General features: G+C 33.0%; 1 protein-coding gene and 1 non-coding gene across 3 annotated transcripts; both read right to left on the bottom strand.

Annotated features, from left to right (window-relative positions):
* Positions 1-675: 675 nt before the first annotated feature.
* LOC124353613 (ubiquinone biosynthesis protein COQ9, mitochondrial-like) lies at positions 676-22,273 on the bottom strand. Of its 2 annotated transcripts, XM_046803531.1 has the most exons (6): positions 22,103-22,273; positions 8,999-9,211; positions 6,555-6,699; positions 4,402-4,591; positions 3,916-4,125; positions 676-806 (listed from the first exon to the last, which is right to left on the bottom strand). In XM_046803531.1, exons 1-6 carry the CDS (start codon positions 22,161-22,163, stop codon positions 777-779), a joined length of 849 nt encoding a protein of 282 aa, XP_046659487.1. In that variant the 5' UTR covers positions 22,164-22,273; the 3' UTR covers positions 676-776. The 2 variants fall into 2 exon arrangements, with proteins under 2 accessions (XP_046659487.1, XP_046659486.1); XM_046803530.1 differs by lacking the exons at positions 676-806; positions 3,916-4,125; positions 4,402-4,591; positions 6,555-6,699; positions 8,999-9,211 and adding an exon at positions 15,585-17,424 and having other exon boundaries at positions 22,103-22,257.
* Positions 15,023-15,093, bottom strand: Trnav-gac. Its single transcript has one exon. It is a non-coding gene; the product is annotated as a tRNA-Val (tRNA).
* Positions 22,274-26,513: the final 4,240 nt, after the last annotated feature.

Raw genomic sequence — 26,513 nt, 5'->3', positions numbered from 1 at the left:
AGTTTTGGTTTACATTTTGTACTGAACCAACTAGGTGCACATACCTATAACATTTTTGGCCAATTCTTCCAAGATCTTGGTGAAAGAGTTTGTTTTGAACTTCTTCATCAACTTCTCTTGTATCTCTTCAGAACTCAAAGTTCCAGGAGTCAAGTCTGTGATGTCAAATTTCAGATGCTGCACTAAAAGAAGGTGAAAATGGAGCAAAACCTAACATTCACATTGAATCAACCCTTACCATCACAGCTGTGTTATGTACATTTTGTGTTTCACTTTAAGGTCAAATTGCTAATCTGTGACATGTCTTTTATTTGTAATTTTACTTTATTTATGTTGTTTATGATGAAAACATACAATTATTGCTTTTTCCTATATGCCAGTGTAACTATAATTCATTATTGTACAACTATAATTAATACTATCACCAACATTATTTGTTTTTAATAAATTTTCTCTCAGCTGTCTTGATGTTCTCTTTTGTCTTTTTTTATACAAACGTACATTTTATGTATTCTTAAACTGTAAGTTGTTGTGTTTTAGTACAAGTCTGTAACGATGCACATGTTACTCATTTCATTTAAATAGATGTAAAGTACAAATAAAGATTTGATTTTGGTTCAAATAAATTATTTCATAAGTTATAGGTCTGGAGGGAGAAATAAATACAAAGAAACATTTAAAAAATAACAAATTTACTTATACAATATCTACAACACGAGAATAAATACTTATGTGAAATGGGAGAGCTTGACTCGGTTCTACTGGTAACGCCAAGGCTATCTTTGTAGTCCGAGGATGTTCCGGGCCTGTAACAGAAGAATATGATTCTAACAATACAGTTACTGCTGCATTAAAAGTTACTATAATATTGTTGTAACAACCAGATAATTACAAAAATAACATTTACATTATTGTATTGCGTGATTTTCAATTAGTGAAAACTAAACAAATAATAGCTGTTCAGTGCCTGTGATAGATTTACCGTTCTTTGTGTTACACCAGCTGTTAATGATGTCTGTTGTAATGTCCGTTAATAGATTATAGTTGTGACGATTTGTATGGGTTTTTGGAAGCAACGTGTCACCGTGCAGGACTAGGCTTGTAGCCGCCTGCACGCTGAAGACCGTGGAGCGACCATAATCCTAACTACACAATATCCTCCTGCCAGCTTTGATAAGTATTTAAGGTTATAATTTAAGGACGAATCAGTAAAAGTAAATCGTAAAACAATTTATTAACCGCCAAAGATAATTTACACATACCGACACCAACCCCACGCCGACCTCCCATCACGACTAAACCCGCCCCGACATACTAACAATTTAGAATTTACAATGACCCCCTATAATTTTCCGGCACCTAACCTCCCCCCCTGATTATTAAATCAATCCATAGTGTAACACACAATACCAAAAACAAATAATAATTAAGACTTGCGACAGGTAAGTAGAATCTCCGTCACCGCCACTCGCCGATCAGACGTCCTCGCTCTTCCGTCACAATCTAAACTCCTTGTTATCAGACCACCGGTCCTCCATCCGCACGCGGCTTATCAGAAAGACCGGTTCTAACCGTTGATTCGGCGGTCTGATAAATGTGGTGGGCAGTCACCACATGACATAGTAAATATAAATTTGCATTCAGATTTCCAAAATTTAATTCTGCATTGATGTAGGCAAAATAGGAGTAAAAATCGATATTAAAAACTTTTACTACTAACAATAAATTAAACTGTATGTTGACTAATTTAACAAATACTTTTACTAAGTTAAATGGAGTTGTTCAGAAAAAAGTCTACAATTTTTTTACTTAATCGTTTCAATATTCTAAACTATGATTTTTATTAAAATATTATATAGAATTTAAGAGTGTTGATGTTAATTTTGTTAAATTATATTGGTTACAAAATAAAAGATTGGTTATTGTTTTACTTAAAATAGTGATAATATTATAAAGTGACAAGGTAATTTTGTTGATTAGTGTTATTAAAAAGTAAAAGTCTGTTTTTACAAAAACTGTTTTACATGTATTTCTTTTGTAATATCATTAGTGTTAATTTCTAAATAAAATGCATCTTTTCTATAGAAAAATCACTATTTTTATACTTTTACCATAATTAAAAGAAGAAAGTAATAATTTATTCTCAAAGGAATGTCTGAAATATCTTCAACTCAAAATATTACGTACAGTAAGCGTAACACAATATTATTAAAACTTTACACACTGTTTGTTTATTGAGTCAGCTGTCATGGAGTCGACCACCATTTTATTTTTCTCTTACCAACTGCAGTTTTACCAGTCTGTAAAGTAAAACACTATTCCATTCCCACTTTAATCATAGAACACAGAAACGAAGTTAAACCTTAATAGCGTGATATCTCATGAGAAAACGGTGAACTACATGGTGATGAGATCGTTTTGTAAAAGTAGGCCAATGAGGTAATTGGTCCACCAGCTGGTTTGGCATTATGTTGAGGTTCAGATAGTATTCTAGTAGTCAAGGTCACCCGTTATTCTGCTTTAGGAGTTGATAATTGAGTAAATAAGGGAATTATTGAATTATAAATCTTATACATAGTTTATACCTAACAACATAGTTGTTTGTTGTTTTCTTTTACACCTAAACTTACAAAATCAATATAAAATAATATTTTTGTAAAGATTATAATTATGCATGTTTTGGATTACGCATGCCAATGCCCAAACGTAGTACGTACCTAAGCGGAGATTTGCACCAAAAGTGATGTTTCATGAGAACCAACTTTTAAATATTTTAAAATCTAAACACACAATAGTAATCTATAAGGTTGATAAACTTACCATTAGAAATAAATTACTTCTTATTTCATAAATTTTATTTCACTAGTTTTTTATTAAAACGAAATATTTACAAAAATCAAGTATGTTGAATAAATATGCCTATATTTAGACCATAAATTAAAATCACCATTTTCACACACCACTGCACAAATTTACAAATCTAAAACTATTAAAAAGAACTTCATGTAAATCAAACCATAAAAAACTCCAAAACACACACCTTGACCACTGGAGGGAACTGTTACCACATAAGAGCAATGGCACACATGTGCCATTTAAATAAAAATACGTTTATTGCCATAAAGCTTACACAAGCATTGACACAGGTCATGTATAAAATATGAAAACTAGCGTAAGTCCAGTTAAGGAAAATTTTGTACCCAAAACATGAAGTTGCCAAAAGTCATGCCATAATTTAAATTAAAAATATGGTACATTTAGACAAAGAAACGAGAGTGGACGTATGAAAACATGTCCTATTTACTCTACGCTAGCTCTGTATTTGGTATAAGAAATCATTTGATATCAAATCAAAGATAAACCAACTACAACAATTTAAAATTCCAAGTACAAAACTCTTACAGTTGTGGTAAAAAATACTGTTAAACTTCCTAGAATAGGATTTTGACTCAGCAATGGCACAGTGTAATAAAAACATTATTTTTGATTGAAATAAACTTTGAAAACAGTATGACTAACATTATAGATGTTATTGGTATTAAATACATTGCTCCTCCAGTGGATAAAGAAAACAGGATTTATATCGGTTTTTAAATTAACATCCACAAGTGTACCAGTTTCCTTGAATTAAACGCAAATTACACCAATATATTGAAAATAATAAAATATAAGTAACAACTTAACTAAGAGCTTAAAAATTTGTGCCAGTACAGAGAAAACGAGTACCAACTCGAGAGAAGGAACCAGTGATAGTTTGATACGTATTTATTTCTGCAGCCCTGTAACTTATGAAACACTCTGATGAAATAATACATAACAAAAAAATTCGTTTGCCTTATACGAGTGCTTTTCCAGAGCCTGTGAAGGCAAAAAAGTGCTACACGATAAAGGAAAACCTCGAGGACTGAAACTGACCGTGGTAAAGGTGGCGGAGGCCAGCTCCTGCGCAAACGCCACACCCGTCTCGGACTGTAGCAGCACAGAGTGTAGTTGTGCCGCCTCATCCACGCGGCGTGTGAGGAACTCCCAAGTTGCAACGTGGCCCTCACTAGAGTCCTGGAGCATGTACAGCTCTGTCATCTTGTAGATGGCTGCCAACGCCACCCTCCGACTGTACCAGTTTAACTACAACAAACACTGCTTTGACTTCTTGTTTACAAGCGCCTTTATTTATTGATTCTTTTATTGATTCATTACAAGCGTTGAGTTATGTTGAAATGGTGGAAGGTGAGCAAACAGACTCATGGATGCATCAAGAAATAGAAGTTAACGAGGCATAACTGTAGTTTATGTATTCTGAGGTATTAAGATATTATACAGTACATTCTTTTACCAAGTGCACAATTGTAATTTTTAACCTCCTTAAAATTTCTCACAACAGCCACCGGTGAGTTTACTTACGTCAACAGACCTGTCTCCTGCGTAGTAACAGATGTCGTCCACCAGAGTGAGCAAGTTTGCGAGGGCTGTGGGGACATTGGGCGGCAATGTCATCAGTGCGAGAGCTTGCGGCCATTGTGCGAGATACGGTGTGATCATGCGCAGCCTTGTCTCTACTGCGTCGCGCACAAACACTTGCGGCTCCTTTGTGCTTAAACATTACCACTCATTTGTAAATGAAGATGTACGGAGCAATTAGTATAATTTAAACTAAATACAACTAATAAAAACTTTCCAATATTACATTTACATTTCAGACAAGACCTTCTGAAATCAATGATTTTACAGTCAACTTCACAAATGGCTTTTTTTGCTTTAACTCAAATCAAACTGATTAATTTTTTTATACAATAAGTCAAAATCCTCCTTTGCTTTTTTTATTATGTTGAAATAAATAAGTATTCTACAAGTAATGGAATAACCATAAGATGAAGTACACAATAACATTTTTAGGACCTCTAAAAAAATAAGAGGAGTAGGAGCAGTTAAAAATTATAAACCTTCTTTAAATTACATCTTATTTTAAAGAGCTTTTAAAAGTAGACGGATGATGAAAATTAGACAATTTTATCAGAATGTCACATAGCTATGGTGGGGAAGGTTCTTATTCTTCTTATATGGGCGGCCTATTGCCACGCACTTAAGTTTCAAGGGTCTTTTGCGCACCCGGAAGCACACCATGAGGCCTACCAGTCTATGATTTCAGCAGTTCCACAAACCGCCATAAACAACCTATCAGGTCCTCCTGCGGAAATTCACCACTCTTGTCCAAACTTCAAAGATGGCATACCACTCCCTTGCTATTGCAGGATAATCAAAGAGCAGGTGTTCAGCAGTTTTCTTCTCATCACACATTCTAAAGAGCGGATCCTCCCAAAGGATGCCGACTCTTGAAGATGCTTCCTCAGGTGATCATGTCCCGTAATCAGACCTATAACCCGAGACGTCATCGATCTACTTAGTGAGAGAAGGTCAGACACCACCCTGGAGGAAGGCGACTGTACCATTTTGCTCATTCTCATACCCGGATGCAACCTTCACCTTCCCTTATGTTCAGCGCGAACCTATTTCAAGATAGCCCCAAAGGATTTACACATAGAAACACCACAGAATGGTTAAGGACCCATCATAATTGACGCTGACCCCTGGTTGGTACTATTCATTTTGAACTTCTTCATCACCGACCGTTTTTTTGGATCTCCAGACAAACATGACTCCAGATTCCAGGAATCGTCTGTGACAGCGTTAGATTCCAGACACCACTAAGAGGAAGGTGAACTGGTGCTGAAATCCACTTTCAAATGTAATGGAACAAGAATATTACCAAACAATTGTTAAATATATCAACAAATCAAGTTCTGCCACGAAGCAATAAATAACAAGACCTTAGTCAACATCTGAAAACCCACATTATTAAGATCACTTACTACAGATTTATCATCAGTATCCTATATATACATGAGAGAAAATGGTTTAATCAATTTAACCAATAATCTGGTTTCCAAACAACAGGAACACAAGCACTAAGGAAAACTTGCAACATAAAAGCTTCATTTTAAACTTACATATGCTGCAATTTTGGTTTGTAAAGAAGTAATTATCTCTATGTTTTACCTTTTCAAAGCTCCTTAAAGCAAGTCGTTACTTAAAGAAATTTCAAATTAAAAATGTTTGAGCTGTCCCAGAGCTCTTATTTCGGTGTACACTAAAGATTTCCAAAAATATCATGCAAATATATTTTTTTTCTTGACACCAGAAGGAAATTTGTTTATTGAATTTAACAAGGAAAACAATTTCAGAAACAATCTGTGCTTTATTTACACAACAATATTATTACATCAAGTAATTTATTACAAATCAAAAACTTGATTTCTTCACTGACTGAAGTAAGTACTTCAGACAATTAAATTCCTCATTACCTCAGATACAATTTATTTTAATCTTTCGTAATACACTTATATATGAAAAAAAACTAATTCTAGGTAAAATGATTCACTGAAACAAATATGACTGTCGGTTTCAGGGTTAATGTAACAATTAGCAGAAGCATACACAATGAATTGAATCCATGTGCATACAGTTCTTTTACTTGTTATATTATACTCTATGGTTACCTAGTTTTGTCTGTGCTCTCCGCAGCTAGCTTCAGCTGTGTGGCAAGTTCCTGGTTACAGGTAGCGTAGAAGTGGTTGACGAGGTCGGCCCCGCCTTGTGGGAACATACCATGGATAACTCCAGGATATCCCAGAGTGCTAGCACCTTAACCGACATTCATAATGTTACGTTTAGTGGGTTATAAACAACATACAAATATCTTTTCATAACTTTTTTTCAATCATTATTTTTTTAAATTTAACAATTAAAATATTAACTGTAAGTTACTTTAGTTTTTGTATTAATTCTACACAGAATCCTATAACCATCCTGAAGTAAAGAATTTTCTTGAACCCAAAAAGTTGTAAAACTATCTTTGGATTCTACCATATATGCCTCCTTCTTGAATTTATATTGAATTCATTCAATATAAATACACTATTTGAAAGTCATCTCAAGCACGGGATAGCAGCATGAGGAAGCACAACTCAATTTAAGCTATTGAAAGTCCTCAAAATTCAGATGAAAGCAATATGGTTAATGGGAAAGCTAAGACCTACAGAAAGTTGCAGAGCTACTTTTATAGAATTGAATATACTGACAGTGACTTCTACGAGTATATATTCTGGAAATGACATTGTACTGCTTATCAAGAGACTTTCCTCGAAATGGTGATCTTCGTGAGCATAATACAAGACATCGTCAAGACTTTCCACTACTTCCTCACAAACCAGCTGTATTTGAGAAAAAACCAACCTATACCAGGAAGAAACTCTTTAATGCTCTGCCAGAAGAAATTAAGAAAAATCAAAACAGCCACATGAAAATGAAGACAGCAATAAAGAACTGGCTCTTGCAAAGAACCATCTACACAGTCGTAGAATTTTAGTTGTGGGGACAGACAACTTAACCAAGACCAAAATGAACTTTTATATATAGCTTAGTAAATTTTGATTAATAGACATTACTTGTAATCTTAAAAGATTATCAATAAAGAATTTATGATTTAAAGCATTTACATAAATTAGCAGACAATATATCTTGAATTCTTTAGTTTCCTTAGCAGGTAATTCTGTTATTTAATATTGTGATGTTTGTTCATACTTGATAAACCATTCCTGAATTTTTTAAGGGACAGGGAAGGGGAAACACTCCCTCAATAAGAACTTAGACTGTAAGGACTGGTTTTGATATATTATACAAAGTCACCTAAAAACATTTGACTGAAATAAAAATTAAATTTTCTCAAACTGGCATTCAATAGTTACACTTAAAAAGTGAATTTCCCAAGGTATGTATTAATAATGCCATATAACAATGCAAACAGTACAATGTGTTTTTGAGATGACATTTTGCAGGAGAGCTCCATTTCTATGCAAACATTTCCGCAGTCTATTGGTTACACTTGCATTAAATTATTCTGTTGTTGCAGATCAACTAAGGAACAATTCGTTTTAAACTAACCTGACAATAAGGAATCACAAGCTGACTGGTCAGAGGACTTGTGAGGATATTGAACTATTTCTCAAAAATGTCTTCAAGCAGTCATTGATATTATTTTTGGATTCCAGTTCCTGGACGATCTGCGTCCTGTATTATATCCCCAGGAAGGTTCACTTCTGGCTGGTTCCTACCTTCTAGTTGAACCCACCACTGGATACAGCAAAAACCGATGTGTCACTTAAGTCTGGGCAACCTTACGGATGTCCAGGAGCGGCACATCACTAACCGCAAATGTTGAGATTCTGGGGTTCATGGGCAATTCGATAGATCTAGTCTACTGTGGGAGATGACTGTTGGAGTTGGTGGGGTTTGTTCCCTAACCTCAGAGGTTCTTCCTAGCCTCAACAAGGGTGTGCCAGCCCCTGCCTACTATGACTGCAGAGGATGGTTCAGAGCTGGCCTCCCCTTCTTCTGGGGAGACATGACTTTGAGATGTAGTGCCCTATTTCTTCCTCATGGATCTCGATAGGAGGCGGCCCCTACTCCCTAACCTTACCCATCCTGAATATCCTGTCACTCCGGAAGCAGCGCAAAGGTTCTTACAGTACTAAGTGCAATTTATAAGCTAAGAGAACCAAAAAAAAAAAAAAACGCAACACAATTTTATATATCTCACAATTTCATATTTAAAAATATATATTAAGAAAGACCAGAGAGCTGGTGGCCGTACAGTCTAAAGAATCAACTGGATCTGAGTTCAAATCCTGTATATGACTATAGCACTTCTGATCAGACATGTTGAGCTTGTACTTTACAGACTCTCCTCCTTATTCTGTTTGATAAGATCCTAGCATAAGCCAGTGGATTCATGAAGATGACAGAATAAGGTTAAAAAGGAAAGTGGCCTCTTCTAAACACAGAAATATGGCTTTGAGATTACAATGACTTTTTACATCAACTCAAAAGGAAAAATTAAGTCTCATATTTCCTTTTCTATATTTTTCTTCAGGGGAAAATATACCTGCACTGATAGCGTTTTTGCTCCAGCCATACTGGATCACAAAGGGCAGAGATGCCTGCAGTATTTTCTGCTTGATGTTATCCTCATACTGATGGTTCTCCTCCGAGCGTTCCCTTTCTCGTTCCTGCTGTCTGTCAGTCGATTCTCCTGTCACAGTCAGGCCAGCTGTGACGTCTGTTGTCTGCGACCGGACCACCAGCACGCCTCTTGTACCTGTCAATCATCTAATAACTTACCACATGCCCAACTATTAAATAAACACTGATATTATATCAAACCTGGTAGTTTATATGAGAGGAAACCATCATACAAAGGAGCAATCTATTTCAACATTCTACCAGACTCTCTGAAGAAAACACCAGTCAAACACCTGAAGAACTCACTCAAAAGTTGGTTTCTCCAGCGACCCTTCTACACTATTCAAGAGTTTATGAGCTGGAAATCAATTGAATCATGAACTGATATTTTAAACTTTATGTTCAGTATGTCCTTTATTGTATTGACAAAAATTCTAAACTCAACGTTTATGAATAAAGAATATTGTCTATTGTCTAAACGAGAAGTTCATCACCTAAATAAATAACTATTTTAAGGACTTTCTAAAATCCTACTTTTTGAAAGTTTAAAAAGTTAGAGAAATGCTTGTAAAAGTGTAGAGAAATGCTTGGAAAAGCATAAAGAAATGCTTGGAAAAGTGTAGAGAAATGCTTGGAAAAGTAGAGAACTAAAAGGAGATTATAGTAAGAAATATTGTACTTAAAATAATTTGTTTTCTATCTTTTTCCAAGCATTTATCAAACAACATACATTAGTTTAAACTGCTGTCCAATTAATGCAATCACACGAGTAGTTTTTCTAAGTTTAGACCACCAAAAAAATGTCCTCTAAAGGTTGGCATAATAATTAGCTTTATTTCAATATACACACTATAACATTTTCACCCATTTTGCATGTTGTTTGTCAGAGATATTTTGTCTAATATTACAGTATTATAAGCCATCAAGAAATAAAATTCCCATACAGGCTGTATAAAAAAATTTAGTTTTACTATTTATTATCAAGAAGGGCCTAATATAAATGATTTCTTCTGTAATTCAATGAAGACTACATTGAAACATTGTGAAAAATAAGTACATCATTGCAAAAAGAATTAAAAATCTATAATTTCCCAATTTATACAATTTACTAGCAATTACCCATGGCTTCACATGCAATTTCAAAGGCTTACCAAGTGTATGAGCACTTATGATTTGAGTGGATTATATTTTTACACCAATGTCGAGATTTCCTTGTTGCATCAATCAAGAAAATATATAAAAAATTGTATATTTATGGCCATTTTAGTTTACTCCAGTGTCAGTATTTTCCATAGTTGATTTTCCTAATCAAGAAAGTACATATCACATACACAGGTCTGAGAAGCCTACCTCTGTAAAAAGACAAGTAAGATGGGTTTTATAACAGTCTTTAAATGTATAGTATAAGTTAGATAGTAACCTTGTCTTTTATATCTAATTTAATATATGCTAAAAATGTACAGTTACTAAAACTTTACATTTTCTTATATAGATCTTTTCTTACTCTGTGCTGAACAGGAACTGCAGCAAAGGTTGAAATAAGAAGCTATATACTCTATGTTTTCAAGATTATAAAGGTAAAAAAATTGAAAATAGTGGTTAAATTAATTAAATATGAGGTTATACATTCATAAAACAATGTTTACACAAAACAATTGATTACATTTAACAGGCTCTTTCAATTAATATTTTGTAACTTTACAGAAAAAGATGGGATTTTGTTACTTTAGAGGCCAGTGAAGTGTAGCCCAGGATAGGATTTTTGAAATAAGAATTGGCCTACATTCATATCAGGGACTCTAAAAATATCCATGTAAAATTTCAGTACAATCGGTTGAATAGTTTACGCGTGACAGCATAACAAACAAAGTCACTTTATAAGTCGTTTATAATATTATTAGGATTGACTTATTGCCTTACACAGAATACTTTTAACCATCAGTGCACTTTGCCTAAACAGCCCACCTTGTACAGACTGACCACTTACTCTAATAAGATTTTTATTGTTCATAAATCTAGCAAAAAAAAACAAAAAAAGCTAAGAACAAGACTAGCATCTTCTTTTTTCAACTAATAAAGATTCTAAACCATCTTAACACCCAAAAGGCCAAACCCGTGGCAGTGTACCACAATTTCCAGTAGCTTGGAAGCTTGTCTTATCTCTTCACATATATTTCTTCACAAGATCTTGACATCTGCTAGTCTTTTACTAACTTTGTTTTCAAAATAATTAAGATTTTGTTGTTCCTTGCACCTGAATCAGCAATATCCCCTAATACAATTTATGAATACAATAATAAATCCAGGTTCTATTTTGCATGTTTTCTTCTATTGGACACATTTTGTTTTGAAATAATTTAAACAAATTTTTCATTTACATACTTAAGAAATACATATGGCAATTTATTCACATGTGACCTACCACATAGGTTAAACTTTACGACAAATTATATAGTACTTGTAATACGATATTTATTGACACAGAATATACTGTTTTAAATTATTTACAATAATATAATTGAGACAGAGTTACACTAATCATAGGATTTTTTGAAGTTTCCTATTGAAAGAAAAAAAACGATAATAATAAAAAAGTAAGCTTAAGCAAACAGTTTTCATGCAAACTTTTACATCCAGGAAGGTGCGACTTCTCACGTGTTTAATACACAGGGATGTTAAAGCATGATAACTACTTACATACATATATAACATTACCACTTCTATTAGAATTGTTTATGTGTCTGATAAAGTCTTTGATTAAAAAGTTAAATTTTTAAGTATGTTGTATCAACAAATATCAGAGCTAAGTATTTTCTATATCCATAGTTTCTTATCTGAAAACGAATTCAACTTATCAGTAGAAATAAAATGTAGTAAAATCTCTTATAAGGTCTAAAGATGTCATTCAGGCATTTGTTCCGATAGAAACAGTAAAGATAACAGGATTTCATAACTTTTAACGAACAAATCAATAAATTATCAATATCACATAATAAAATTTGATCGAACTTCTAACTGATTATTCTTTACAAAATGAATTCAGTGGCTGCTTTGGGAGATGGGTATTAAATAGCATGAGTAGAATCTCTTTGATTAAAATTTGTTTTTAATAATGAAAGGATTGTGGAAACATGATTTTTCTGAAAATTTGCCATTGTTCAGTGATACAATAAATCAGTAACACTACATTTCAAGATCAGCAGTTATGATCTGTGACTTGATGTTATCAATTAACCACCTGAGGAAGAGATCAGATTACAGATCTTGAAACTTCCTTTATAAATAGATTTTCTATTGAGGATAAATATACTAAGTTTAATAATGCCAAAGTTCTGCAAAAACTTATTCCTTTTACATAGTAAATATTGTACTTGTATTACGCAATTTCTTTACTAGACTTCTGGTTTGGGGTAGTTGGTGACACTGACATTAGATTTATATACTAAATATTCACAAACACATACACACACTGACATATAAAAATAATACCTGAAAAGTTTTTTTGGTATTACATGACCATGAAACCGATGTTAAAGTGCCATCTTGATTTTATCCCCACGATACCAACGTTAAAACTTCAAACACTTCCACATCCTTATTTACATATGGAATTACGAGAAATGCTTCAATTTAAAGATATTAATATGTATCCATCCTAAAGCTTTTTAGTTATTTCAATGTTTTAAACGTTGTTCAGGGGCTAAATATTAAAATTTGTTTTCTCTATTTATATACTTAATAAGTGTACATACCACAGGAAAATTTAAAAGCGTTTAGATAAACTTAAACTTGTATTCTTCAAATGAGTTGCTTCACATAGTTTATAAAAAAAGGTATAAAAATGTTCTAAGCCATTTTTAACATGACAGTGTTAAAATTTAACTTATGAATTAAAATTTCAAAATTCAGGGTTATTTTACTTCAGCCAGATATTTTCCAATTTGATTTGGACCAATAGCCCATAAACACATTTAGTTAAATCAATTAAATAAAATGATGGCGTAGAAAGAATCCTGTCATCTTCTACAAAAAAAATAAATTGGTATAAAACTTTAAATTTGGCAAACCTGTAACTTTTACCACATAATCAGTGGGAAGGTTCAAATGTTTAATTTAAGTACCTTTACAAATTTTTACCTTAGCAGTTGATTTTAGAGGAAGACAGGCAGCACAAAACATGACTAATTTGGGAAATTTACAACTTAGTTCTTACAATTTGTTTCTCTATGTGTACATTTAATCCCTTTGGTAGGAGAAAAAAATTGTATAATGTAATTTTCCAACTTTAAAATTTTGTAATGTTGTATCCATATTCTCTCAAAAGCAATTATCCAATAACCAGTTCTTTTAGTGTTCAGCAAACATATTTGAAAAACTTGCACGCTTTCTGCAAATAGTGACATTTTGAATTCAGATTCACAAGAAAACAAACCCAAAACTGACACAATGAGTACATTTTGGACAGTGTTGTTGATGAATTGGAAGGGCGAGAATCTGTGCCTTGCTTATTAAAAGTACTTTCCAAGGCTTTTGACAGTGTGCACTAATGTTGTACCAGTTCTCTAATGGAGTGTTCGAGACCTCCTCCATTTATGGTTCACTTCTTGTCTTCAAGATCAAAATCACCAGGTGAAGATTCCAAACATTATTTTAAACCAAATAAAAATGGGCATGGAATCTCTCGGGGATCTAACCTTGGACTCCTTTCGTCCTTGAATATAAATAACTGAATTTACGTATTCAGATTGCACTAGGTTATCCGTAATGGAAAACTTCAATATGTGGATAACACATAACTCTATTTTAAAAGAAAGTCAAAATAAAATCTGAAAAATAAATCATACATGGATGAATTTAACATTCAGTGTTTTACCTGCAAACTAACCAGTCAAGTACAAATTTAATAAATTTGTCTATGACTACATGGGGATATGTAACCTGATGTCCTTTAGTAAGAAACTAACTCTACAATCTTTTGGGATATTACTTAATACAGGCCTGACCTGGCACAATCATGTTGACGAGCCTATGATTGTCTCATGAGTACAGTACAGTAAAGTGTCTGTCAGAGTCAACATGTTACACTAATATACAATATACAACTGTATAGCCATAATACATGTTAAACTACTGTACTACGATAACTGTCTACTTACAATACATGTAATTAACCACCTTCACTGTAGCTCTATACTGGCAATCCTGACTACTCTCATGAGGCCATCGTCGTCTACCTAACTTCCTGGTTAGACTATCCCCTATTTTATTTTCACTCCTATTTCACTTATTCTTGGGTTATTTTAATCCCATGAAAATGTAAAACCTCTAGTCAACTGGGCGCTCTGGTCAAACCCTTCGCCAACTTAAACGCCAGATAAATACCTCCCAGTAATCATAACATCCTGCTGACCATGGTTATGGTCCCCTCCTTTTCAAGTTAGAATACCTGATGGACTTATCCCTTTTTTTAACCCATCACATCACTGTCAACCTTAATTTGTCAACAATATTTTATATGTACACACACACACACACACATATATATATAGATATTTGTTTATATTTTATTGTATACATGCTTTTGATAATGTTACTGAAAAGTAACGAAATATTAAGCTTTTCAAGTTGAAGAAACATGTTTTGTTTTCTTTTATACCTATATATATATATAAAATTTCAATAAACATTGAATCACAAAAAGTATGTGACAGATACAGCCAAATACAAAATAATTGAATCGTAAAAAGTGAGGGCTCTGAGGTGTAATGGTAGCACATTCACCCGGCAAGTGAGAGATCCGGGTTCGAGTCCCGGCGGAGCAAGTACTTTTTGCGATTCAATGTTTATTGAAATTAAATAAGGCTATTGCCTTATATATATTTATATACAAATTATACAAATTTTATATATATATATATATAAATAAACATTAAATCGCAAAAAGTACTTGCTCCGCCGGGACTCGAACCCGGATCTCTCACTTGTCGGGTGAATGTGCTACCATTACACCACAGAGCCCTCACTTTTATATATATATATATATATATATATATATATATATATATATCTAGGATATATGTATACAGTCCAATAATAAACCTAACTATATGGCCAAATTAACCCCCTCCCCTCGATAACTCCTGCACTTTTTGTTCATAAACTCATCTCAGCCTATACTTTGTACTTTTTTATAACATTTAGGAATTAACGTACATGAGAGTAGAGAATTGTACACAAATGTTTTTTTACTTGTAAATACTCTGCAATAAAGTTTAAAAATAAATAAACCCATGTTTCATCCACAGATAATTGAAGACTATTAGATTTCACTGAAATTGCTGTAAACTGTATGATTTTAAATTTCAGCATTTTAAACATAATGTTTAACTCACCATGTGCACATCTCAAATGCTGATTTAAGAAAATAATTTTTTAAATTTCAAGTTCAGTTTTTTAAATAATTATTTTACATGCTAAGGGACATAGGTCAACAAATATCGGACTTTAAATAACTCTAATACAATGTTTACAAATTTTATTGGAAATATGAGAAAATATGCTGTACAAAAAACATTTTTAACTTATGAAACACACAAAACATCATACAACATTAAAGCTGAGGTCTGTCTTCGATACACTCGTTTGCTCGACACAGTAAATGTTCCATTAGATCAAACACAGTGAGACCAGAGTTCAGTACAGTTTGTTTATCCTCCTTAGACATCTGGTCCAACACTTGATTGCCAACGGTCACAGATAATTCTGCTCCATCTTCTGTCTTCAACGGATCATCTAATGACTCTAACTGCAATTTATAGTGAGCTCTGGACAGATCGATGGCTTCTCGTAACGGATCGAGGAAAATTTTCAAGATGTCCGTTACATAACTCCATACTCCAGTTGAGTTATCACGATCTCGTCTGGTCAAGAAAATGATTAAATTCAGAGCAGAGAGAATTTGATCTTTGTTCTCCACAAGATCTGTTTCTGCTCCTTTACTCAAAAGACAGAAAATCCGCAACAAGTCAAACAATCTTTTTCCTGTAAAATAAATCTTTAGTTCTTTATCAATGAAAGTGTTCCTAACTGAATCGGTTACTAGTGTAGTGAAAAGCCCAACCAGGTTCGGGTGTTGGACACTTTTACTGACGTTCAACAAGATGTAAAACTGACCCTTTGGATCAAAAGTAAAGAAATGCTTTTTGATCAACTCTGCTGACAGCTTTCTATTCTCTTTGATTTCATGGTACACAGCAATATTTGATAACAGTTCTATTATTTCCTTGTGTGTCCTAGAATTCAAATAAGAGAATTTCACACTGCCTATTTCTACAGTTTCCAAAATCGCTTGAGTCAACAGTAAACCTTTATGAAGTACCAAAGTTTCCTTGTACTGAAGAAGAGTTTTAGCCAATTTCAGACCGTTTTGGTACACATACAATTTATCATACACATGAGGAAAAGATTTACACATATTTTCACAAAAAACAAGATAGAAAAAAGAGGACAGTGACAAATCAGAAAATTTGATCTCATTAGATGAAAACTCTTTAATCAAAACTCTTTCTTCATCAACATTGATCAACTCATTATTTTCCACTAATGCCAGAAATGCCAACGGGTCACTTTTTAACTTCAGGATGAAGGCAACAATTTTAGATGCTAGTACACTTAACTTACTCGAACTTCTCTCATTGTATTCCAAGTCAACATGAATGAGTGGATTACCCAGCAGATGTAAGAGAGCTTGAAGTAGCACCATTTTCACCCTTTTATCTATATTTTGATTGTCACTGATTTCATTCACAAATGGTTCATAAAATTGCACAATGAGACAGTACACATCTCTTATTCGCTGAACGTTGTCATCACAGTCCAACAACAACTTTGACTTCTCATCTAAATTTTGGAATTGGGGCAGAGGCAAAGAATTTATAAAAGTATAAACCACATTGAACACACATTGCATCAATGGACTTTTCCTGTTGGGAATTCGAAGCACAGTGGTTTGAATGGGTTTCAATAAAATTTTAAACTTGATCACGTCCAGACTCTCGACCTGAGCGAGGTATTCCATCAAGCACTCTTTGGGGTTACCGATTTCTGCACATTTTTGAAGAATTTTTTCTGAGTAACGGAACACTGCCGGGTTATCTTGCATTGCCGCTTGATTGATGTAGTAAGACGCAATCGGAATTACATCATTTGCTCTCTCTTTCAGCACACTCTCAAATGTGTCTTCATTGATAAACGTCTTCACACCTCTTGTGTCACCACTGGCCAGTAGGTCACTGAGATATTCAACCAAGTCCACTTCAACTGCCATTCTAATAGTTGTCAGCTCTCAGTCTGCAACATACGTCACTTGGAGTCACTTCCAACAAACAGTGTTTACATAATCTTGTGGTGTTCAACAGTCATCACTAAACAAAATTACAATATTCATCTTTGTTCAATTGTAAAGCTACTAGAGTACAGGAATTATGAAATTGTTCAGCTGTTTATATGCAATTGTAAATAGATCTTGTTTCTACAAGTTTTAATCTTTTACAGGTTTTACATTCCCTGATTTATACTTTACAATTAAATTTCCGATGGTTCTGACGATGCTGTCAGATTGTCTAGAGCACCCAAGACTCTTTCAGCACCTAATCATTTTCTGCTTGATTTCTCTGCTAACTTTCTTCTTGTATTGTCAGTCAGAATTTAATTTCCTTTATATTAACATGTATCTGCTGCAAGCCTCTCTATCTTATCAGACACCCACCTTTTGCCAGATTTTAGACTCAGTTCAGTCTTTTCCTCATCACTTTAACCACTATATGAACACTTTTTTCCACAGCCGGTGTACTGAGGTAAGCTGGAAGCTGCAAAAGTGTACTGACAGTAGAGTACTGTGGACAGGAGAAACACAGTTCCATCGCTGACACTACTTTCATAATCAATATAGCACCTTCACTGCTACACGGGTTACGTACCGACTTTGGGAAAGGCAGGATAGTATTAATGTGTGTCCACCGTAGTCAATGTGTTAAACTATGATAAATCTCCAGTAAAAAAATACATTGTTTAACACCTTCATTATGACACAAGTTATGTATCGACTTGTAGGAAAGCCGAGATGGTATTAATGTGCGTCCATTGCAGTAAATGTGTTAAACCAGCCATTTTACAATGAATTACTGCCTTGTGTGGCGTTTTAACCAAAATAAAATGCCAAAATGTACAAAACACTAAAATTGAAAACATCAAGATCCAAACAATTTCCCAAACTATTCTCTATAAAACTGTTTGTAGTATAAAAATGACTAAATATAATGCTAAAAAATGAGAAAGTGTAAACTAAATCTTTTCAAAGACTTTTAAAATGCAAATGAATTAAATGCCATTTTAATACCATTTAATGGGATAAAGAATGTGGCACGTGGGTTAAAATTTTGTTTTATAGTACAGACATAACTTTTTATGTAATAGTTTATTTTATTTGAAAATTTTTAAAAGTTTAAAAAATAAAAAGATTTTTGGAGGATATTTTGAAATGCAACTTACGTGACAAATTACTCAGATCGTCTTTAAGGTCATATTTTCATTATATTAACTTTTATAAACTTTGTAGAATTTTACAATTTTGACTTCACCTCTTCAAATATTTTGATTTCCTAAGATGACCAATGAACATATGTCATGATGACTGCATAGCTATTCAACACATACATGCACATATTTATATACAGGTTGTCCATAAATTACTCTATCAAACTTCACCACTTGATTTTTCAAATCAAAATAAGTAAAAAAGGTCATATAAAGTCCTATCTTGCTTATTTTATTATTGACCTCTTTTAGGGTTTTTAGGAAATAATAACATTATATCTTTAAATTGAATACAGGCATAAGGTTCAAAATTTGCAAAATGTTTAGGCTTTGAAGTCACACTGTTTTGAACTTAATTAAATATAGTACATTCCTCATTATATTTTTAAGGAGAAGGTTCACCAACTCATCTCATCCTCTAGGACAAGAGATACCAATCATGTTTATAGCATTTAGTTTTACTTTTCGAAGACATTTGACAGTATTGATCACGACAAACATTGATCACGACAAACTTCTCCTCAAGCTTAACTCTCAGGAAGACTCTTAAATTGGTTAAACTCTTATTAAAAAAAATCGAACTCTCAGAGTTAACTTCATGAGAGCTCTCCAAACCCTTCAGAGTGGACACGAGAGTTCCTTAAGGTTCTTGTCTTGGTCCTTTGCTATTTTTAAATGTATATATTAATGACACAATAGACATCCATTTAGCTGACCATCTACATGATCATGTATCTTATTATTATCATCTGATATCTGGCTTTATGCATTTCTTTAAGTATTTATAACAGTTCAGTTATTGGAAAAAAATTAAGAAAAATAAAATTTCAGACAGAAACTCTTCTAAGGATCTAGGAACAACCCCTAAACTTATCTTTTCTTTACTGCTACATAATGAGTACTGCTGTATTGTTACTTAATGTTAAGTATTAGTGGTAAGATGCTTACTCAGGTAAGCATGAACACTAAATAAACATCTGAATTCGCTCACACAAAATATCTCTATGATATAGAATGTTAATATGAACTTCAACTCTGTGATTCAGCTTCAAAATTTGTTTAATGGTCAATTTCAAGAAAAATTTGAACTGTGCATTTGTAATATACAGGCAATTAACAGAGAATAGGGTAGCCTACAAACTTTAATTTTAATAGTTAAACATATTACCTAATTGATAAACAAATGATGGTACATAACTAAATTGCTATCTTAGGGACAACCCTCTTTTAAGTACTCAAATTAAAACTATAATAATCACCATTGTAATGAAATTACGTAAAGTAAGGATATGTAGTATGACATTTTTACAAAAACTTGTAAACACCCTTTCTTGAATTAATATTTAACTATGAACCCTTCAGCCTTTCACTTTAAATTTTTGAGAATCACTTACCAAAAAATAAACTATTTAAAGGATTTTTTTTCAAAAATGCACTTTTTGAGAAAATAAAATCAAAATTTTGAATTTTATTTTTTGAACCATTTTTTTGACAAAGTATGTTGTGTTGTATATCAAAAGAAAGAGCATTTAAATCTGAGTAAAATGACACCACTCCCATCTGTCTAGCTCAATTAGGAGAACAGCTATGATGATTTTAAAATATGTTGGTTCCGGTTTTTCGGTAGATTTAGAGAAACAACATAGCTATAATTTTAAAACCGTTTGAAATATTTGTGTGAAAATTGGCAATTTTCCTAATTTATATGAACACTACCTTCATACCAAATTTCATGAAATTCTAAGGTTTTTCAAGTAATTATTTTTGTTTTAGTATATCATGATTTCGTATGGATAACACTAAAAAAAGTAGTAAAGTTAGTAAAGGAAATGGACATTTGCTAATCAAGATATCCATTTTAGTTCCTCATAAAAAGTAAAAAAATGCTATGTTAATTTGGTACTTTGGGATTATACTGACCACACCCAGACATGAATCGTTATTTGACATTTTGCTTCTACTGATTACTAGATTAGCGTAAAACAATATTTCGTCGATATAAAACAGGAATTGTCTTATCGCAAACCCCTCCCCATCCTCAGACAGAGGTCAGAGTCGAGCGGTTTAGTAGATAACGTGATTGCAGAGTCGCGTTGCTTTGTTGTACTTCCGTGTTTTACCTCTACATTTATCCAAACACAAAAATTCAACAAAAACAAACATTACCAAACTAAAACTAAACTCTTTATTGAAAAAACACTCAAACTCGTTTTTATTCTTGATCACATTCTGCCACCCAAAATGCGAGTGCCTCCGGCACCAAAGGTGCTGCCGAAGCCCGCGCTGATGATGTCAACGAAAGAAAAATATCCCTCGAGATATTACCTGTCAGTAAAATATCAAATTTTAGAGGGGCTGATCAGAAATATAAATTGAATTGTAATGGAAAGGCAATTATGTACCGTGCAAATCATGTGATGCCGCGCGGCCTGCCGTAATCAGGATTCTCGAGAAAGATAAGATAACAGCGACAACAATACCGATCACAATAGGTGGAAATGCTTATAAGTTTGTAATTTTGTAATTACAGAGTTGTTTTTTCGTTCTATCATGTTTGTTTCTATAAATTTATAGTTTTGTGTTCTTCATACTGGTGTGGTCGGTATAATCCCAAAGTTCCGTTAATTTTATTTTATGTGATAATTTTATAAAAAATTAGTGTTATTTAGTGTGTTTGACTTTATTGAGTGTGAGAATTTTTTGAGCACTTATTTCAGTATCAATCCTAAAAATTAAAAAAATATTTTTTAGATGTTCTTGTTATTTTGTTTTTTTCTAGTAGTATAAGAAGTTTTTAGCAACCTATATTTAATGTTAATACACACATCTTTCAACAACAAAAATATTACAAAAATTCACCAATAAAGAACAAAGTTACCACATTTTAAAATAACCCTATACAAACTGCTAAAAATGACACAGCACTTTTGGATAACACCCTCAAACACTACCTTTAGCATAATAATTGACTAACATTCCAAGAACATGTCTGGTATTGAAAGGGTAAAAATCTGAAAATGTGCTTACATTTGGCATAGATGATTTAGATATTGTACAAATTAATTAGTTTTGGTTGATTATATCCATGGTTACAATTATTCAATATTGTTTGATAATTTCAAAGTAAGAAAACCGGGCCCACCTATCTTCCCTACCCATTACATTTATTATAGACATGTTTCCTTCATATTAACTTATTGATTTCTTTATGAAGTGGAACATTTTTATCTTAATTAAACAGAATAAGAACATAATTTAAAGAAAACTAGGCAATAATAGTAAATAATAGCAAGTAGGAAGGCTATAATATTGCATAATTAGCGGATTTAAACTGCTAGGTTAGGTTATTAAAGATAGAGGTTATGTAATTAAAAAAAAGATATAACTACAGCTATGATCTATAATACAGTATTATTCAAGTGACTTAGATTACCTTTCACTAAATAAGAAGTGACAATCCTGTTTGCAACGCCCTTGCAGAAACAGACAGCCATCACATATTATAAAATAACACTCCAAAATCTGAACTAAAGAACGAGAAAGCTCAGAATATATTACTTCTCTATCTACTGTTCTTCTTCTTCTTGTTAATGCAACTAATGTTGACTGCTGACTAGGGAGGGACAGAACGACTTTTTTTATTACATGAGACACCGGCTTGAAATATTAGTGTTGGGATCAGGGATAACCAAATTCAAAAACCTAGATCTGTCCCAGTCAAAAAAGTAAACTAATCGATTATGCGTTTATTTCAAATTTTTCGAACGTTTGAAAGATTCTTACACATGCAATGGTTCTTGATGTACTGCACTTTAATTTTGGGAGCACAAGTTCACTCACTTGTTGCGGGAAGAATTAGGATGCATTTAGTATATTTCTTCAATATCCCATCGTAATAAGGTGTTCGATTGTTTAATATCATCTAAAAACCCGTCTTGAAATAATAATGGCAGACATTTATTTATTTATTTACATACGGTATACACCATTTTATATTGATATAGGTATTATGAAAATACAAGAGGCTTGATAAAAACAACTTACATAAATAGTTTATATGCATACATGCTAAAGCAAACAAAAGCAAAAACAAGCAAAACAAGTGCCAAATAACATCAACATCGTGAATAAAAAGAAAAATTACAACAGCAATATAGTTTATAAACAAGTGCAACATGCAGGTGGATCCGTAAAAAAACTTAATTAAAGTAGCGTATAAATTATAGTTACTTACTATACTATTAAGAAATACATATACATATGAGCAAATTGTATATGTTGGCAGTAATAAACATATGTTGGCAGTAATAAACATATGTTGGCAGTGACTAGTAATAAATGTATCCTACTGCAAGCAATTTAGCAATCTTTATACATCTTAATCACATCGGGTGTATGGATATTATCTAAACTGCTTAAGTGGTTTGCATATTTAATTCTCAAGAATTAACCAAATTACTTGCAAAACATCATCGAATCATTTTTAGAAAACCGGACTTTTTCAGTAAAAATAAATTCTACTCATTCCACTGTTCGACAGATCCGGGCTGGTGTGCCACAAGGCTCAATTTTAGGACCTATCCTGTTTAATATGTTCATGCATGACCTACCCATTCCAGCTCATTCTACGCTTGCTCTTTTCGCTGATGACACTGCCTTGATCTCCCAACATCAAGACATTGACACAGCAGTTGACATGCTTCAGACTGATACAGACCTACTGTTGGATTGGTTTCGTTAATTGGAAAATCGCACTTAACCCTCTAAAATGTGAAGCGAAAATATTTTCGCTAAGAAAATTCAATCCCTTAAGGAATATAGAAATTCAAGATAACATCATACCATGGAATGAAAATGACAGAACTGTTAAATATTTGGGTGTCTTATTAGACTCTAAACTTACTTATAAACAGCACATAAATTCAAAATTAAATCAAGCAAACACAAGATTGGCACAAATGTACCCAATTATCAATAGAAGATCATCTCTTAAACTTAAATGCGCTCTTTTAATCTACCAAGGAATATTCAGACCCCTCTTAACTTATGCTTGTCCAGTTTGGGGTCCTTGCCTCCATAAATCAAAAATGAACAAACTTCAAGTATTCCAAAACAAGTTTTTGAGAATAGCAACAAATTCTCCATGGTTTGTTAGAAACCGACAGATTCATAATGAATTAGAAATTCCGACCATCTGTGACTACATCCGAAAACTAAGTGCTACATTTCTAGAAACTCTGGACCAATCAACAGGTGCTGTCCATTTTAACATTGGCCAAAGAACTGTCAACAGAAGACTGAAAGCACGTCTTGCTCAAGACATTTTATTATAATTTGAAACTTACATTGTTTGTCAAGTACTAATTTTACTGTTTATTTTCTGTTAACTGTATTATGTTATAGGGTGTCTCCATTGGAGCAAACCCACTAATGTTAATATTTCTATGTTCTTCTGTTCTCTATGATTCAAACTTCTGTGTATAATTATTTACTTGTAGTAATTGAACCAGAAATAAAGCTTTTGAAAAAAAAAAAAAAAATCAAGAATTAAATGTTCTTCATATCATCATTGACAGGTTATAAAGAAATTAGCTAGACATCGTGCTATCAAACATAATTTTATTAATAACCTATGTTAACATCAACACTGTGGTAAATGTGTTGCTATCAATATGTTCATCAGTACAATATACTGTACTCAATTATCAACAGATTTAGAAATTATACAAGACCACCTTCACAAATGTTTCTTCCAATCTTAGATGTATAGTGGATAGATTGTCGTAAAATTGAAATATATGTAAAACGATTTTCATCTCCTGAAGTATTGAAATAAACTTAAAAATTAATAAAAGTGTGCAATAAACTTTTCTAGTGGGTTTATAACATTCCTGTGGAAATCAGAATAGCTGTCTGTGTAATGTATTAAATAGTATAATTATTATTATTATTTTATATAGTAACACATCATTATGTTTACTGGCTCTGTAATGATTTACCAAACGTGGTTGGATACATATATGTATGGGATCGTATGATGCTGTGATTCGAGCAATAAACCGCATTGGCTGCTTCCATCACGTCACTGTCCTCATTCCACCACCACGTCCACTATCCATCCCTGGCCTCGGACACCTACCTTCTTACCCCCTAAACGTGAACCATACACAGTCAATGATGTGACCGAAAACGGTCTTCCATTTCAATTACCGATCCCCCGTGTCCCGTACACAACAGTCTGAAAAGTTCAATTTGATATTCTAGGAGCCACCAGGTTCGTAAAGAATATTTTTCAGACCTGCAACCACAGGGTCAACTTTTTGAACGAGGCCTAATAGAGGAAACAAACTTCATGTCGCTGTATGTTTTTAAAAATCCATCGAACAGGTACTTGAAGGAATAGGAGTTTATCCTAGCCATGAGGCAGGCTTCAAGGCACCCTGCAGGTGAGCATATTTCCATGTTTCTAGCTTATTCTCCGCCCTGATGTGAACAGTCATATTATATCTGGGTGTGTCCTTTTTCAACTTCTACAACATAGTTAGTCCAGTTTGTTTGGATATAAGCAGCAGTGGATTCGATAGAACGCTGTTCAGATTTTGGTAAGTACACCAATCACTATAGAAAATAAGACGACTATACCTATGTTTCTCTACTTCCTGAGTGATAAAGTGGGTCAAAATGCTAGAAAACTCGTCAACATTGAAAAAATTAGTCTGAGTCTTCCCATAAATAAAAAATAAGCGTCATTAGTTTTTAAATTAAATATTGTAAAGTTATGAACCACAGCTTGGTCCTATAGCATAATGCAAATGTGTTTAATTGAGAACTAAGCAAAACAGCCTCTAGATCTATTGTAAACACTGATATTCTCTCAATGGAGTTATTTTTAACGTTCTTCTTTTCTTGCCTTGTTTCACATTTTCTTGCAATGTGAGCTTTGTTATGTTCTGGCTCGCTCAAGTTCCCTGCATTGTAAGAGATACAAATGCCGTATTGATCTTTTTTAGACTGGAACAAGCTGAGATTGAGTTCATCAAAAATGTAATAAAAATTATAAATATATGGCGTAAGGTTTGTTTGCCTTTTGAATCACAGTATGCTTTATTGGTAATGAAATTATTTTATGTTATTCCTAATACAAACTAGGTGAGCCGATTGCTAAAATTCTGCACTGTTATACCTTCAATTAAGATTTTGTTGGTCCGGTTAGCTGACTGTCCATAATCTTGTAGTACATCATTTGTAAAGTCCAAATCAGAAATATATCCCAAGGGAATCATAATCGGTGTGTGTTTTCGATTTAATCTATAGTTTTAGTTTAAATAAGTGTCCCATCGATATCTGAAACACACAATACAATTTTATTTCTTGTGCTTTCTGTAGGTCCTTTTTATTATATTTTAATTGTGCATTACTGAAATACTTACCAATATCACTAAAAGTACCAGGTTGATGCTTTGGATGAAATGGTTTGTCATCAATCTCTTTTCCATTAAATTTTATCCTTTTACATGATTGGAAGATCGCTTATTTTTTCTTCTCTTGCTCAATTATTGATAGTCCTTAAAAAATAGTAAAATGTATTACCGTAACACATACACTAAATACATTTGAATATAACCAAGACAATCTTTTAAACTGTATTCTTTATTTCAGATAAGTAAATCTTAGAATTTAGTAAAACAACTCTGTTATTATGTATGTTTTCAAACATTCCAATGAAATAGTCACGATTATTACACTAATAGAGCTAGTGAAAACCTTGTAGTTCATTCAGAACACTTTTACCTGAACATGTTGATATGATTCAAATTCTTCAGTAAGTGTGAAATCGTCATATA

The sequence above is a fragment of the Homalodisca vitripennis genome, chromosome 2 (assembly GCF_021130785.1).
Source record: "Homalodisca vitripennis isolate AUS2020 chromosome 2, UT_GWSS_2.1, whole genome shotgun sequence".
Lineage (NCBI taxonomy): Eukaryota > Metazoa > Arthropoda > Insecta > Hemiptera > Cicadellidae > Homalodisca > Homalodisca vitripennis.
The sequence above is the reverse complement of the archived record's forward strand: the minus strand, read 5'-3'. Positions and strand labels throughout refer to the sequence as shown.

Coding starts and splice junctions, on each gene's coding strand:
- LOC124353613 (XM_046803530.1), bottom strand. CDS start 17,401: ATGGCAGTTGAAGTGGACTTGGTTGAATATCTCAGTGACCTACTGGCC.